At 48.7% G+C, this 16,828-nt stretch overlaps 1 protein-coding gene across 14 annotated transcripts in view; it reads left to right on the forward strand.

Moving 5' to 3' along the window:
* DGKI (diacylglycerol kinase iota) overlaps nucleotides 1-16,828 on the forward strand; it is a 427,669-nt gene that overhangs the window by 396,107 nt on the left and 14,734 nt on the right. For 13 of the 14 annotated variants that reach the window (XM_053252318.1, XM_053252322.1, XM_053252321.1 and 10 more), the window contains 3 exons: nucleotides 2,027-2,064; nucleotides 5,551-5,671; nucleotides 16,674-16,710. In XM_053252318.1, the coding sequence (XP_053108293.1) occupies nucleotides 2,027-2,064; nucleotides 5,551-5,671; nucleotides 16,674-16,710 (196 nt within the window). Of the gene's footprint in view, nucleotides 1-2,026; nucleotides 2,065-5,550; nucleotides 5,672-16,673; nucleotides 16,711-16,828 lie in introns of those variants that run through there. The other variant, XR_008307859.1, reaches the window with a different exon arrangement.

A 16,828-nucleotide genomic window follows, 5' to 3' on the forward strand; every position in this document is an offset into this window, starting at 1 on the left:
CTGCTGGCACCGGGGGAATCCCCATCATGCACTGCAATGCATTATGGGAGTTCTTAGGGCCTCCTGCCCCCACAAACCTCCCTGCTGCCAACAGCAGTGGAGGATCATCTGGGTGTACAATCCACTTATCCAGCAAAGAGGAACGGATCATCTGTGGGAGAGGTAAGCATTTTAAGGCTTCCTCCTCTTACCCCTTTGAGCCTTTTCTCACAATTGTGAGAAAAGGCTCATTATGTTAAGTGTATACCATCGTATGTAAAATATCAATGCAATGAGCAGGTTTTTGGAATGTGTCTCACATGGACACTTGCCAGAGTATCAGATCGCTTGTTCCTCCCTGCTGAGTGTATACTTAGAATTTGTTGCTGTAAATCTGTGAGATGGCCCTAATGCAATTTTGAAGAAGGCTGGGAGAAAGTCACTAGTCGTCTCAATATTTGTGATACCCATGAAGCCAGAATGCGTACAAAGACATGTCCCTCTGAATTATGCAATACATTTGTGACTCAAGGAAATACAGTTCTGAAAGGGTGTCCTTTCTTCTGCTGATTGCTATACTACTGTATTTTCAGAAGTTTGCAGTTACACAGGGCTTATAGGTAGCCACACATGTATAAACATATATCATCTGCACAGCCAATGTGAACCAGCTCTCTTCTCTCTACATCTTCTTTGATCTCCGCTCAGCAGCAGACACTGCATATAAACCCTCCCCTACTCCTGAACTACTTTTTGGTAGTATGCAAATACAGAACATTTTTTTCTTTTTGTTAAATAGTGGCCATGGGGGCAGGGGTGGGGAGAGTCAATTCTGGGCCCATGACCGAGTGTGGAGGGTAACTTTTTCTCCTATGCTGCATTCCCAATCTGGATCACTCTCCATGGCTGCTGTCTGCTCTGGGGGGAAAGCTTACATAGGCACCGATGGCAGCTTCTCTCTTGGAACAAATAGCCACAGGTTTCTTTGATTACCCCTAGGAGAACCACCTAAGTCATGATCCAGTTAGGCGCCCTGATCCACTTATTGAATTAACATCAACACTGGCATATGACATTGAGCTGCTGTTTATACACCTGATCCTGTCCCACACACAGAGAATAATGTGCAAGCATGTGTCCCACTCCTTGCATTCAATTCCCCCTTTTACAATTGCATGGGGGGGGGGGTGTTTCTTCCTAATGACCTTCTAACATGTGATCAAAATACCTGGCTAACGTAGTCGTTAGATCACATGTTCGGACAACCCCCCTCCACCATTTAGGAAAAAGAAAACACTGTATCGGAAGGGGGAACAGGATGTGTTCAAAACACCCCTAATGGCATGTAGGTGGGGGTCTAGATTGGACACCTCATCCAAGCTGGCCCATAGCTTTTAATCATATAGTTTTTGCCATGGCTAAAGAAGAGATCCGAGTAACACGTAAAGTGCTACCGCCAGCCTTTTGAACATTTGCTAGTCCAAGAACAGTTTGTGCTCTCTCTCGCTCTGGTGGGGGAATCTGTCCCATGGGACCAGGACAAGAAAAATGTTTGGGACCTCATTTTCACAACCAGACAAAAAGGCACATTTGAGTTTCTCTCATGTTTGTACCATGTGTGAAGGGTTTAAATCCTTCCGAGGTCGGTAAAATGAGTACCCAGAATGTTGGGGGCAATATGCTAAATCATTGTAAACCGCTTAGAGAGCTCCGGCTATAGAGCGGTATATAAATGTAAGTGCTATTTAAATATAGTAGAGCAGAAGATAGGAGAATGTACAGTACATTGTAGTCAGTTTGCTTTCACATTATAAGTTGATTTGAGCATAAACTGTTTGAAGTCTCAAGTATGAAATTGCCCTCAAATCCTCCATGTGGCTTGATTTTGTAAAGTTGTCAGCATTGTTATGGCCTTGAAAAGTTGTGTCTGTAGTACCTTGGGGCAACAGTCTTGTTTTGGATATATTTTAACATAACTGAGAAACATGAGTGCATCTGTGTCAGTAAAGACAGTTAATGCTACTCTTCCCTTTTTTGTCCTCTGCAGCACTTTTACAGTCAGTAATAGCTGGCGATTTTCTAAAAGTAAGTAAAAAAAAGCGTGATGTCTCTTACTTGATATCTATTTGTAGTTCCATTTGTTAGTAGTTTAGTTTTTTGTCCTCCTCCTTGAAACTCAAATGCAAATATGCTGTGATGCAGTCAAATACTTCCAAGTATAACCTCAGGAGAGGAGAGCTGGTCTTGTGGTAGCAAGCATGACTTGTCCCCATAGCTAAGCAGGGTCTGCCCTGGTTGCATATGAATGGGAGACTACATGGGTGAGCACTGGAAGATATTCCCCTCAGGGGATGAAGCCGCTCTGGAAAGAGCACAAGGGTTCAAGTTCCCTCCCTGGCTTCTCTAAGATAGGGCTGAGAGAGACTCCTGCCTGCAACCTTGGAGAAGCCACTGCCAGTCTGTGAAGACGATACTGAGCTAGATAGACCAATGGTCTGACTCAGTCAGTATATGGCAGTTTCCTATGTTCCTAACCTCTAGCACACAATAATGCTGGGGTATGATTGCTGGTCCTGTGGTAGCAAGCATGCATTGTCCCCTTTGCTAAGCAGGGCCTCCTCAGGGATGGGGCTGCTCTGGGAAAAGCACCTGCATGTTTGTATGCAGAAGGTTCCAAGTTCCCCTACTGACATCTCCAGACAGGGCTGAGAGAGACTCCTGCCTGCAACCTTGGAGAAGCCACTGCCAGTCTGTGTAGACAATACTGAGATAGATGGACCAATGGTCTGACTTGGTATAAAGCAGCTTCCTATGTTCTTATGTAATGCCAGGAGCACGCAATGGGACAGAATTGTCATGTTATGAATTCAGGTTCTAGCTTGCTTTGACAGAGTAATGTTTTGCCTATGACAGTTTATGCCACAATACTTTTTGTTAAACATGTCACAAGTTTCTCTGCAGTCATGCTGTAGGTATGACTTTACTAACTACTACTTTGCCAAGCTACTTTACAAACCAGGGAATGTCTGGTTAAATGTGAGGAAATCACCGAATATAGTAGCATTAGCAATATTACAGCTTCAGAACACTCCTGAATTCCTTTGGTATAGATGCAAGCAGCTACCAAAGTAAGAAACAAGCACCATAGTCTATCATCTCATGATTTGATATATGACCAGTCTAATCTTATATTAGTTTCTGCTCCCCTTTGCACTTCATTGCAGTGCAATGTTTGCTGTGAATGCAGTGCTGATATTAAGCAATTCCAGGAACCTTTGTCCTGTTAGGATGAAAAACATTCTCCCCCCCCCCCTCACAGTTTTGGTCTTTAATTACATCTCTTGTTTAACAACAACAGCTAAGGCCCAATTCAAAGATTACATTTTCCTGGTCAGTGACTCACTGCTGTAAATGATAGATTGATTTAGTCCGATTTCTTCTTCAAAAAGTGTATCCTGCTTTTCTTTCAAACAGTCCTCCAAAAGGCAGGGGTGGCCCAAAGTATTGTGATGCCAAATGCTACCTTGCTCCATGATCCGGGGGTGGGGTGGGGGGTCCAGCCCCTTTTGCTTCCTTGCCGCTGGTAATTCCAAAGCTGATGGCCTCTCTCACTTCAGCACCTTTGGAGCAACCAGGTCCAGCAACAATGAAGTAAAGCCACCCAGCACAAAGGGCTGGAGCTATAAACATACAAGGACAAAACATGCCCAAGGTGATGCCAGTGCAGAGGGAAGAGGGTGGCATCTGACCTTATGATAATCAAAAGGGGTGTGGGAGGGGGGGACACAAAATCCTAACTGTGAGGAGTCCTGGGTAGGCTGCCACCACCCACTTTTTAATCTGAGCAGATTCACCCTTCCAAGGGAATATTCTGGGAAAGTGGAAAACCCCTCCCTACAAGAAAGGCTTGTGTAGGCTTAGGCCTTCAAGAGTGAGGCTATTCTCACGTGCAGTGGAAACCGGGCTGCACTTCCTTGGTCCAGTCTCCACTCTGTGTGAGAACCGCTGGGAGCTGTGCAGCTCCCAATGGTGGCGTGGTGGCAAATCCTTTTGGGTAGCCTGCCGCTTAACCTGGGTTTCGAGCATGAGAGTGCCCCCAAACCGAGTCAAAGGATCATGTGTTGCCACGGCACAGCTCTGCACCACAGTGACTTACGAGTAGCCCCCCCCCCAAGGGGAGGCTACAACAAGCCTCCCATGTTGGGGGGGCTCCCCAGAATGCCCTGCACACTCACATGGGGCATTCTGGGACTTCTGGCTGGGAGAACCCTACACCCCGCTGCCCCAACCGGCTCCCTGACAGAGCTGGTAATTGTCTGGGCTGCCAATGTGGCCGCTTAAGGAGGGCTCTCTGCTCATCTGCAGGGAGAGCCGTCAAGCCCGTTCTCCCCGCAAACCCCCTTTAGGCCCTCCACACTGCTCATGTGGAGAGCCTTAGTGTGTGACTAAGGCAGGACCCAATAAGCAGTGACACTATAACAACAAGGATTTATTAATAGTTGGATGATCAGGGAAACTACAGAGGCATCAACAATCACTGCTTCTATTCCACTAGCACCCTTCCCCAGAAACTACAAGAACCATGCAGTCAGATTCAAGCACTTAAACAAAAATAAATTCCCTGATGCGTCTAGCTGAACTAGTCCGTATCCTTCCTACTAACTTCCAGGTAATGAGCTTTCAGTTGATTCCCAGCCCAAGGCTGCTAGTCTCCCCTTTCCCTACAGTAGATCAGACCTCCCTCTGAGGCCTCCAGGGAAGAACCAAACTCTAAGACACACCTCCCCAGCTCTTTTGTAGGCTGTTGTCCAGCAAACCCTTCTCCTCACTCTGGATTGGGGACAGGGATTTGATTCTCCCGGGCTTTCTTCCTTATTTGGAGAAGCCCACCTTCCAAACAGCTCTAATTGAGGCCTAGTCCTCCCTCAAGCCTGACTATCATTAGAGACAGGGGTGTAGCTAGGAGAGAGGAGGCCTAGCCCCTCCAAGTGAGGGAGATAATGAATAAAATAGGGAGGGGTGGAGCCTTCAGGAGCTGGTGGGGCCAGATGCTTTGAACCCATCCACTCAATTATAGCTACACCCCTGACAAAATCGCTTATTGAAGCATGGAGCAAGGCTGGAGAGGAGCGGGGGCAATGTCAATGCCAGCTCCAGGTATGGGAGGAAACACAAGAGTGGGGGTGGGAGGGGTGATGAGGCTGGGGTGGTGGCAGCAGCAGGCAGGAGGATGAACCTGCAGGGGGCAAGATGCTTGCACTTGCCTCCCCTTGGCACACTTGCCACCTGAGGCCATTGCCTTGCCTCGTGCGGGAGCCACTCCTGGAGGGTACAGTTAGTTTTCTATAGTGGCCTAGTGTCTCACTGAACAGAACTGTGCTAAAATCCAGCAAGCATCTATTTTGTGCATCACTCCTGATAAGAAATAGCAATAAACAGGAAAGATTTCCTAATTTGACGATTTCCTAGTAGCTGTTATGTTTTCAGTGCTATCTGTTTCTATCCACCTGTAGGAAAAGAAACAACCAACTCACACTTTTTTGTCTTTTTCTCTCTGCATTTATATTCCAGTTCATAGAATGCTGTAAAAAGGGAGCTAATTTGTTAATCCAGGGACCTGACCACTGTTCCTTGCTTCACCACGCAGCCAAGACAGGGCACGGTGAAATTGTGAAATATATCCTAGAGCATGGTGAGTGAATGTGTATGACTCCATATAGATTCAAGTGCCTTGATTGGCTCTAATCAACTGAAATTTTGGAAGGGATGTTAAACATCATGAAGTCCTGCTCCTTAATTAGGGATGTGAGTAGGCAATAGCTTTTCATATACTTGATGGTGGTGTTATGGAACTGATACTATATTGCCTGTCTACAGTCATTGGTTTGTGTCCCATCGTAGTCTCTGGGCAAATCAGTTGTGTAGGCTTTCTTAGTATTACTGCTATTTGGGCATTCAAATAAAAAGTACCTGTACACACTTAGAAGTGCCGAAAGTGAGTCAGAAGTCCCACCCCAGTATGTCACTCACCTCCCTCATCACTGCTCATGGAAACGGCAGTGTTTGACTGCAGAGGGAAGCACTGTAACCATGATGGCAGACGCTTCCTTGATCAGCAGCCTGGATTGCCTGAGTGTGCTGATCACAGAAGTGCCTGACATCAGAGTTATGGTGCTTCCCTCTGCAGATAAACATTGAGGCTGTTCTCACACACAGCCTAACCCCGGCTAGGTACACCCAGCCTGGGTTAGGCTGTGCGTAAGAACTGTCAGGATTGGGCCCGATCCCAGTGGGCCAGCGCCTCCTAGCCTGGCTTTTTAGCCCAGCTGTTACCTGTGGTTAAGGGAGCAAGCGCTCCCTTAAGCCAGGCTACTGGATAATGTGTTTGCTGGGACTATGTTTAGCCCCAGTGGACACAGAGATGGGTGCCTAGAGCGCCTATCTCCTGGGGGAATCCCCTATGCATCACATGTATTGCACGGTGCATTGTGGGATCTCTGGTGGCCTGGACGCATCATCCTGGCCTCTGGAGCTCTATGCTGCAACACACAGCACAGATCCTCTGGAAGCGCAGTCTGCACTTCCAGCAACAAAACATTCTGAGGGGAAGGTGAGTTTAGCCATCCAACCCCACTGCCTTGCCTTGCCCGCTCGGTCATGTGAACAACCCCATTTCTATTTCCATGAGGGAAATGGCATTAAGGAGGTGAGTGGCATGCCAGGCACTTCTAAGCGTGTACAAGCACTTCTTATTTGAACACCTGAATAGGGCTAGTATTAGCTTAGGAAAGTTGAAACAAACCTTCAGTTGTATCATTGACACTGCTTCAACAAACATGTATACATGTCATAAACACCTATTGAATAGTACCCCAAAACAGCTTGTGATCAACACACTGCTCCAGTAATGCAGGAATGACCCCAAATCAACTATGCAAAAGAAGGTTCCCCTGATTAGTTTTGTAATCTTCTGTTGTATACTTTGTGGCTAAAAGCAATCTTGTGATACCCTGTGATCAACCCTGTGATAGCTAGCACAGTAAATATCTGCGTGCTACTAAACATAAAGATAGTTATGGCGAAATGGGGTTTGTGTTGTTTCTTTGTATGTGTTAGTGATATGGATTAAAGTCATATTAGCCGACCCCTGCACAGAGCATCTGTTCGCTCTTTGGGGCCGGCTACCTCTCCCCCCCGCCCCCCGCCACCTGCCCCAGTCTCTGGGCAGGCCGAGTGCCGAGCCCAGGCTGCCGGGCCGAGTGCCAAGCTCAGGCTGCCGGGCCGAGTGCCACCGCCATGGCCGGACCTGTCACTGCGTCGCCACCCCACGGCCGGGCCTGCTGCCACTTCTTCACTCTGCTGCCAGGCTGGGCCCACCGCCGCCGCCCCACTCCCGGGCCCGCCACCGCCTCACATCCGTGGCCGGGCTGGGCCTGCTGGCCACCGCCTCACATCCATGGCCAGGCTGGGCCTGCCACCACTGCCTTCCATCCGCGGCGGGGCCAGGCCCACCGCCGCCATCTCGCATCTGCCCAGCCAGCCAATTCTCCTGGATGCACCAGCCAATCAGGTGCCTCCGCCGCCCAGCCAATCAGCTGGGCTGCCGGGACGCACATTCCATGGCACACCCAGGAGTGGAGGTTTTGCACTGAAGGTAATAGAAGCAGCAAAAGCACTGTGGTGATTGGGTAGTGCGGATTCCATATGCAGATTGGGTGGGCAAGAGTTTGTGACAGTTAAGGCCAGTTTAGCTCTGTGAAAAAGAGAAAAGTGTTATTTTTATCTGCAAACAAGAACAAAACCTTGATTGTTGTTTATCCTGAGTGGCAGTGTTCTCTGTTGATTCCCATGAAAGGACAGAAGGATTGTGGTGTCGAGGTCAGTGTTCCCTGTAAGAGCGATTCCCAGCTCTTGTTAACTACAACACCCATAATCCCCAGCTGCAATGGCCTTTGGCTGGGCATTACATAATCAGCAACATCTGGGAATCCCTCTTACCGGGAACACTGGTCAAGGTGGCACAGGTGTAAGGACAGCTTGAGGACTCAGGGTGAGAGCTACAATTCACCTCATGTGGTGGCAGCAGCTGATGAACGTCTCATAACCTCAAGGTGAGGTGTCACAGTGGTGGCTGTTGCGGTGGGATGCAATGTTACTGTCAGAGGAATAAGGCGAAGACTGGATATATTCAGGAACGTGGCCAATTTCAGTCTATGAGGTTATTCAAACAATGGGAGGAAATCGGGCTAGCGGAGACTAGCCCGATTTCCTCCCATTGTGAGAATCACCAGGTTCGGCTGTGAGCCCGGTGGTTCTTAAGTGGGTCACCCATGCCATTTGCCTGTGGGTCACCCATAGCCTGTGCCATGGCTACTCATGAGGAGACCCCCAACCGGGAGGCTGAAAAGCAGGACATGCTGGAGGTGCCATGCAGGGCATGTTGGAGCTTCCGGGGGCCACATGGCCCCCAAACTCCTCAGCTCCGGCTGGCTCTGTGACGGAGCCAGCAGTCATGTGGGCAGCCGCTGCAGCCGCCCAGAGCAGACTGTCTGCTCATATGCAGGGAGAGCGGGCTGAGCCCACTCTCCCCACAAACCCTACCCAGGCGGCTCCCATTGATCATGGGAACCGCCTCTATAAATACAGCCAAGAGCCTAGGCATTTTAGTTTGAGTGGTCTCTGCAGGGCAGCAAGGCTAGCACACGTGAATAAGGATGAGTTTATTGGATTGTGTCAGGTCTTAGGTCTCTGTAGTGAGGGCCTAGGCATCAGAGGGCTGATGCATGAATTGCAAGAGGCTCTGAGGCTATGGTCAGCCAGAAGCAGAGTATATACAGGTGCTACAAGGACAGAACCGGCCATTTATTTTTTCCTTGATCTGCCATCAGATACACAGTAAATAAAATAACTATCTCTAGGTGCTTTACATACAAATTAAGACAAACAGTTAAAATCAATTAAAACAAAAAAAACATTTAAGTTAACTAAAAAACATTTAAGTTAACTAAAAAACATTTAAGTTAACTACAGGTGTGTCTTAAGAACTTTCTTGAAGGTAGTCAGAGTTGGGAAAGCTCTTATTCAGACAGGGAGTGTATTCCAAAGTCACAGGGTGGCTATGAAGAACACCTGGTTCTGAGTCACCACCAAATGAACCAGTGGTAACCATAACCAGAGCTCCCCTTATTATCTCAGTTCGTTATGGGTTCCTTAGGGGTTCATTATGAAAGAGGCATTTTCATAAATATCATGGACTCAATCCATTAAGAGGTTTATAGGTAATAAACAGTGTTTTGTATTTTTCCTGGAAACATACATGATAGCCAGTGGGAATCTTTTAAAATGCGAGTAATATGGTTTCTTTGGGTTGCCCTACAGAGACCACCCTGGCTGCAGTATTCTGCACCAACTGTATCCCTCTCCAACAAAATAGGTACATGTAGCTCCTCATCAACTGCCACCTCATAAATATCCTTTCTCCCTCTCCACTAAATAGAAAGATATGATCCCTTTAATCTCTTAATTCTCATAGTTTTTCCTGCAACCATGTCCCAAGGATACACCAGATCAGCCCTTCCGTGACTAACAGCCCCAATATCCAAGAATCCCAAAACTAAGTGATCTTTTTCTTGAACAAGCTCTTGTTACCCTGCTTGGGCCATCTAACCATACTGAACATGTATATACCCTCTTTGTTTCAATGTCAACCTTATCCTCCTTTACTAGGGAAGCGTTGTTTGCTGGCTTGGCCATAACTGCATCTTGCATCCTGGGGCAGCTAGCTCTAAGGTGTCCCAGCTCCTCACATGTCTAATAGGGTTTCTCCTTCCCTGAGAGTGGGTTCAGTACAAAACTTTGAGGCTGTTCCCACAACCAGCCTAACCCAGCCTGGGGCAGCCCAGCCTGGATTAGGTTGGTCATGAGAAGTGGCAGGATCTTCGCGAATCCCTCCGCTCTCCATCCACCCAACCCTGTAAACAAACGTGGCTATTAGCCAATGCTGGTGCGCTTGCACCTCTAACCCAGCTGCCGGGTATCATGTGTCTCTTTGGGCTGAGTTCAACCCGAGGTGGCATAGAGTGCCCGTCTGATGAGGGAATCCCCCAACGGAATGTGTGTGCCATGTGTTGCATTGTGGGATGCCTGGAGGCTAGAACAACAAGTTCTAGCCCCAGAACACTCTGCCCTAATTTGTGCTTCATGGACCTGCATGGAGCAGGGCTGCCCATGTGGGAATACGGAGTGCACTCCCACCACCTTGCTATCATCGTTTGTGGGGAAGGTAAGGTTAACTTTGCCTTCCCCACCTTCGCCCGCCCGTGCACAATGGCAATCATGAGAATCACCTCTTTGTGTGGTACCTCACAGACAATGAGGTCATTCACATTCAGGTTTGTGAGCTGTGTGTGCTCAGGGGCGTAACGATGGGGGGGCAGGCAGGGCATGTGCCCTGGGCACCACCCCGGCGGGTGGGGGGGGGCACCAAAAAGTGGCATCCCCCCGCCCCCCCGGATTGCCCGCCGAGTGTGGCCGCGGGCGTGCGGCGGCGGCGATTCGGCGGTGGCGGGCGGCAGCGGGTCGCCTGCCGAATGCGGCGGTGTCTAGTGGCTGGCGGCGATTGGCTGTAGTGTAGCGGCCCGAGCGGTGGCGGATCGCCCACTGAGGAGTGCAGGCAGAGCGATGCTGAGGCCTGCCGCCTGGTGCGGCGTCGCTTCCCAACTGCGCAGGCGTGCGCAGGCGGGGGGGGCGCCATTTCAGGGCCAGAGCTTGCCTTGGGCGCCGTTTCCCCCCGATGCGCCACTGTGTGTGCTCCCAATTTTTGGTTGTGTGGAAGCAAGGTAGGAGGAAAACCTGGGTCAAAGTGATTGTGTGGAAGCAAGGTAGGAGGAGAAGCTAGGTTTTCCTCTTTGCTTCCACACAATGGGGCTAGGAGAGCCTAGCCTGATTTTGGCTGATCGTGTAAATCACCGGGCTCACATGCGAGCCCGCTTTTTTAGCCCTGCCCTTAGCCAGGGTTTGCGGAGTGAGCGCTCCGCAAACCCGGGCTTTCCGATCATGAGTAGCAGCGGCGTGGCTCCACTCCACGGCTACTCACAAGGAGACCCCCGGAGGGGAGGCGAAAAGCTGCCTCCTGGCTCTGGGGGTCTCCCCAGTGTGCCCTGCGCAGCCCCCGAGCTCCCCAGCCTCCGCCGGCTCCATCATGGAGCCAGCAATCATGTGGGCAGCTGAGCCGGCCATCCAGGGCTCCCGCCAGGATCGTATGCAGGAAGAGCGGGCTTAGCCCCAACAAAAGCAGGTCTCACTGATCGTGAGACCCGCCTCTATGAGGCCCTTCTAATGAACAGTTTGGAGAGCCGGATGGGGTTTGGTGGGGAGGGCTTGACCCACTCTCCCCGCACACAAGCATTCAGCCCTCCCTTGGTGGCTGGACTGACTGCCCACACGATTACGGTTCCGTCACAAAGCCAGTAGGGACAGCGGGGCACCCGTTTTCCTTTTACCTTGCTTCCACACAACTGAAAATTGGGAGCATAAAGCCCCCAAATCTGGGTAGAACACAGTTTTTGATTGTGTAAATGACCTCACTGAGGAATATTAGGGATGTGCCTGGTCCGGAGCAGTCCGGACCGGCACCGAAGGGGGGCCTTTCTTTTAGGGCAGGGAGGGCTTACCTACCCGCCGGGAAGAGGCTGGGTAGACCGGGCCTCCGATCACCGGAGGCCCAGTCTACCCGGCCTCTTCCCCTGCCGGCGGGTAGACCAGGCCTCCGGCGGAACTCCCAGTCGTCCTTTGTGGCGCGCGCGCGCCCAAGGCCCCAGTTGGAGCCGAGACTTTGCCGAGAGAGGAGCTCTGTTCGCGAGCTCCTCTCTGTTTTGGAAAAACATGTGGTGAGGACTTGGGCGGGCGGCTGGGAGGGAGGGAGAGCGGGCGACGGCGGCAGTAGTTTACTTTTGGCCCTAATCCGCTCACGGGGGGGCGGCGGGGGCAGCTGGTTTCCAGCGCCCCAATTACACAGTAAAATACGGGCGCTGGAGGGGGCAAAGAGGTGGGAGGGGTAAGTAAGCCCTCCCCGCCCTTAAAGGAAGACCCCCCACCCGGACCCGGACCGGCCAGGTCCGAACCGGTCCAGATAGTTCGGAGGCCTTTAGAATGGCCTCCAGACCGGTTCGGACACACCCCTAAGGAATATCATCTTAGACACTACTTCACAGAATACAGGGAAATGAAAACAATTGGAATATTTGTAGACACAATCTGGGGGAACAGAGGGAACCTAACAACTATATGGCAGAATGCTTATTCTCATTTCCTATGGATTGCGAAGTGGGTGGAGATGTGACAAAATGAGGGGTTGTGATGTTTATTTGTCTGTATTTATGTTTGTGACATGCTGTAGTTTAGTTATATTGGAGGTTTTTTACTAAAGGCAAAAGAAGTGGCAAAAGCACTGTGGTGAATGGGCAGATTCCGTATGCAGATTGGGTGAGAGCGAGTTTGTGACAGTTAAGGTCAGTTTAAGTCAGTTGGAGTTGGAGTTGGAGTGAGGGTTGTTCTGTTAGTGGTCGGAAGATGTGCTGGATTGTAGCTCTGTGAGAAAGAGAAAAGTGTATTTTTATGTTCAAACATAAAAATATTGAAATATGTTCAAACATAAAAATATTCTTAAAAGGCTTGTTTATCCTGAGTAGCATCTCCATTGGTTCCCATGTGAAGACAGAAGGATTGTGGTGTCAATGTGGCACAGCGGCACCCTGTAATGCTTGAGGGCTCAGGGTGAGAGCTGACATTTACCTCATACGGTGGCAGTGGCTGATTAGCATCTCAAAACTTCAAGGTGAGACATCACAATAGTATCCCTCTTCATAGATGTGACTGTCTGTTCAGTGGGGAGCACCACCCGAAAGAAAACAACCTATAATGCTCTTTGCATAGTTCTTTTAAAAAGGTGGCAATCATAACTACTGATTTTCAAATCTGTCTGTCCTTCTCCCCAGCTTGTTCCATAATTAGCTTGGGCTTTCTGAGCTTTCTTGGAGAACTCTCAGAAAAACAAATTTAGTTGATTAAGCTTTCGCTGATTAATTGGTAGAGGGCAATTTTAATCAGTGACGGAAATATTTAATTGGTGGGGCTGGAAGTTACGATAACATATTCAACAGAATCTTTCCTTCTAACAGTAAGTAGCCTTTGCTTCTTAAACTGCAGGTTATCTTATACTTTCTTGAGTATCTCAAAAGACAGTAGCAGCTAAGCTAAAGATCTGGCACTATACAAGTATATTTTCTTATACTCACTCAATCTACTAGGCATTAAAAAGGCAGTGCATTGATCAGCTGAAAACTAAATTTATTTGCCCCGTCTCACGATTAGTGAGACCTGGTTCTTGAGAGTGCGCGGGGAAAGCAGGCTAAGCCCACTCTCCCGACACATGAGCAGAGAGGGAGCCCTGGGTGGCCAAATTGGCTGCCCACATGATTGCCGACTCCGTGATGGAGCTGGCGGGGGCTGGGGAGCTCGGGGGCCATGCGGCCCCCGGAAGCTCCAGTATGCCCTGTGCGAGCATGCAGGGCATACTGGAGAGACCCCCAGAGCCAGGAGATGGCTTTTCGCCTCCCCTCCAGGGATCTACTCATGAGTAGCCATGCCGCGGAGCCATGCCACAGCTACCCATGATCGGGAAGTCTGGGTTTGCGGAGCGCCCGCTCCGCAAACCTGGGCTTAGGGGAGGGCTACTTGAGCGGGTTACCCGCTTGTAAACCACCGAGCTCGCCTGTGAGCCCGGTGGTTTACACGATCAGCAAAAATCGGGCTAGGCTCTCCTCGCCCAATTTTTACTGATCGTGAGAATAGCCCCATTTAATCATTGGAGACTCAGGTTTCTTCACAGTGATATACCAAGTGGCTGCTGGTTGTATGTGTGTGTCTGTGTGTGTACGCATGCAACCAGAAACCACATAGCTAGCATGGGTCATTCTTCCCCCCCACTCACTGTGTATTCACACATGCTGTAGCTGCATTGGGTATCACTGCAGACTCCCATGGAGTTTGGTGTGCCTGCAAAGAGGGCCAGATTTGTTGGGAAGGGAAAGATTGCAGTTATGCCATACAATCTGGAAATACTTCCAAAATGTGGCCCATTTGCTTTCCATTTCGTCTTGTTGTGAGCTCCGTTGAAGAGGCAGCTATCTGACTGTTAACCCTGATCGCCTCCCATCCACCAATCTACACACACGCACATCCTATAAACGCAAACTGCTTTGCTCCCTGGGAAACGGGTGTTTGGTGCACATAAAAGCAGGGGAAGGGGAAAAGAGTTAATAATGTGAGGCAGATTAATGATTGGGGACATTAAGGATAGACAGAGGTCCCCAAAGGGCAGCCTCCCCAATGCTTTCCACTTCTTAGCTCTTTTCAGCAGAGAGTCCCCCCACCATTCTCTCTTTATGTCCCGGAGCCTTTTATTTATTTCTCCACCTCCCCACACATTTCTGTCTGCTCACCCTCCTCTCTCAGTTGTTTTTTATCCCCCCACCCCGCCCGCTCCCCTGCTGTTCTCCTTGATAGAAATCTCACTCATGCGTTTCCCTTCCGGATTTCTATTGGGTTGTTTGGCGCTCTCTTTCTCTGTGCCTTGGTCCCCCTTTTCTTTCTTTTGCTTCTTGTCCCTGGGTAAAACAGCCAGCTCCCTGCTGTGGCAGGATGACAGTGCCATTAGCTGTCCCCAGTGCCAGCTTTTCCCACATCTGTGTGGCTTTTGTCCTGTGCCAGAGGGGGATTTGGAATGGTCGGCTGGCAGCACCAGGGAGACTGATTGGGGGGGAGGGGGAATAAACCCGTTCAGAATGGGTGTGTGGCACTGGAGAGCTGAAAGGGGTTAGGGGTGTGAGATGGCGCTAAAGAAGCGTATCTGCTAATAAGAAGCACAACTCCCACAGAGCTTCCCCATTTCCTTTCCTCTCTAATATGTCTTACCTTACCTTTTAGATTGTAAACTTGTGGCCAGAGACTGTTTCAGTTGTAGTTTTTGTAGCCATTTAGCGTGATGAAGAAGACGATAGGGCATGGCTTACAATCAGAGCTGGTTCCTCGCCCGCCCCCCAAGTTCAGCAGTCTGCAAAAATATAAAAGACCATAGTACTACTACACTGATAATTGGATTCTGTTCCTAAGATGCTTAGGAAAATACCTGTTGCTTTAAGAAAGGGCAACTGCCTGTTTGGGGCTTATTTATTTTTAAAAAGCAGAAATGTGTGAACCCCCTTTCTTCCCTCAAATCTTGTGGATCTTACTGAAGCTCTATTCATTGCCTTCAAATCCCTATTCATGTTTTTGCCTAACCTTCCAAATTTGCCTCAAGTTTAACTTGAGGCAACATCCAGTGGCAATCCCTCCACCTTGCCTTGAGGAATTTTACTAAACCAATTGATACATGTTTCTCTTAGAATTTCCATAGATAATTCAGGTGCTCTGCATTTGTCTTAAACTGTGCTTTGTGAGAAATGTCTTGCCAGTTTTGGAAATAAGGCATGCAAACATTCTAATGCTTGCAGATATTTCCAAGAGCTGCAGTGAACACCAGGAAGACCCCTCATGCAGTTAAACTATCCATCCATCTATTGGCAACAACTTTCCAGCAGGTCTCTACCAGACGTTACCTGAGATCTTTTAACTGGAAAAGGCAGGAATTGAGCCTGGGAACTTTGACAGGCAGTATATGTGCTCTGCCACTGAGCTAGTACTTCTCCATGGCTGCTTCTTGCGTCACTTTTCCTCATAATAATGTGTTGGGAAGCAACAGGAAAGTGTGCACTTTGTGATCTGCAAAAAGCCAAATGCATACCTCAGGCACATACTTGTCTGACTAGCTTCAGTGGAGTTTGTGCACTTGTTGCTTCTTTGCATATGTCCTGAGAAAATCTATCTATCTATCTATTTACTTATTTATTTATTTATCATATTTTTATACCGCCCAAAACTTACATCTCTGGGCGGTTTGAAACAAAATAAGAACAGAAAAAATTAGTTAAAACAAAAAGTTTAAAACATTACAACCATTTAAATGCTTAAGTCTAGACAGAACATGCAAAAATATGTACTTTACATGAGAAGACTGTGGTCAGAGTTCTGAAATTGCAGAGAAATCTTGCAGAGATAGATGCCTGGAATTCTCTTATGTTCATTTTAATGCAAATCATCGTGTGGGGAAACAGGAAGTGCCTCAGCAATAGCTGACACGTTCCCCATACAGAATGAGGACAAAATTTTATCATCATTTGCCCTTACTGACATTATCAAGTAGCCAGCTCTTGATCTCTTTTATGATATCAAGATATATCCTTTCCCCGCTTTATAATATAGGCTTCAGCATTCAAATAAGGGAGCACTCTGTAATTATGTCCAGAAACCTTCCTCCATAGCCTCTATTTCCCATTTTCAAATAAGGCCAGTTACAGCCCTGGTGATTAATGCACAGTCTGATTGTTAGAGCTGGGCTAATTCAGTGTGGATTCTAATGACAAGAAGTTCACTCCATAAAGAAGCAAACCAAAGTCTAACAGCACAAAGAAAATCTCAGCTGGAGCCAGTCATTGCTAGTGACTTACCACCTGAGGCCTGCAATCTCCATCATGCCTCCACCCTGAGTTGCTAAGCTTGCGGAATTCCATGTGACTTAATCTTGCTTCCTTTCACAGGTCCTTCAGAGTTACTGGAGATGACAGATAGTGAAACGTAAGTCCGGCTCACTTGGCTTCTCTTTCATTGCTTGCTTTCCAGCTTGCTTATAGCTGTGTGTATTGGTGTTCTCTTGGTGCAAAAACCCCAATTATATTCAGCATTATTTAAAACC

This window comes from Hemicordylus capensis, chromosome 5 (genome assembly GCF_027244095.1).
Source record: "Hemicordylus capensis ecotype Gifberg chromosome 5, rHemCap1.1.pri, whole genome shotgun sequence".
NCBI classification, from domain to species: Eukaryota; Metazoa; Chordata; class Lepidosauria; order Squamata; family Cordylidae; genus Hemicordylus; species Hemicordylus capensis.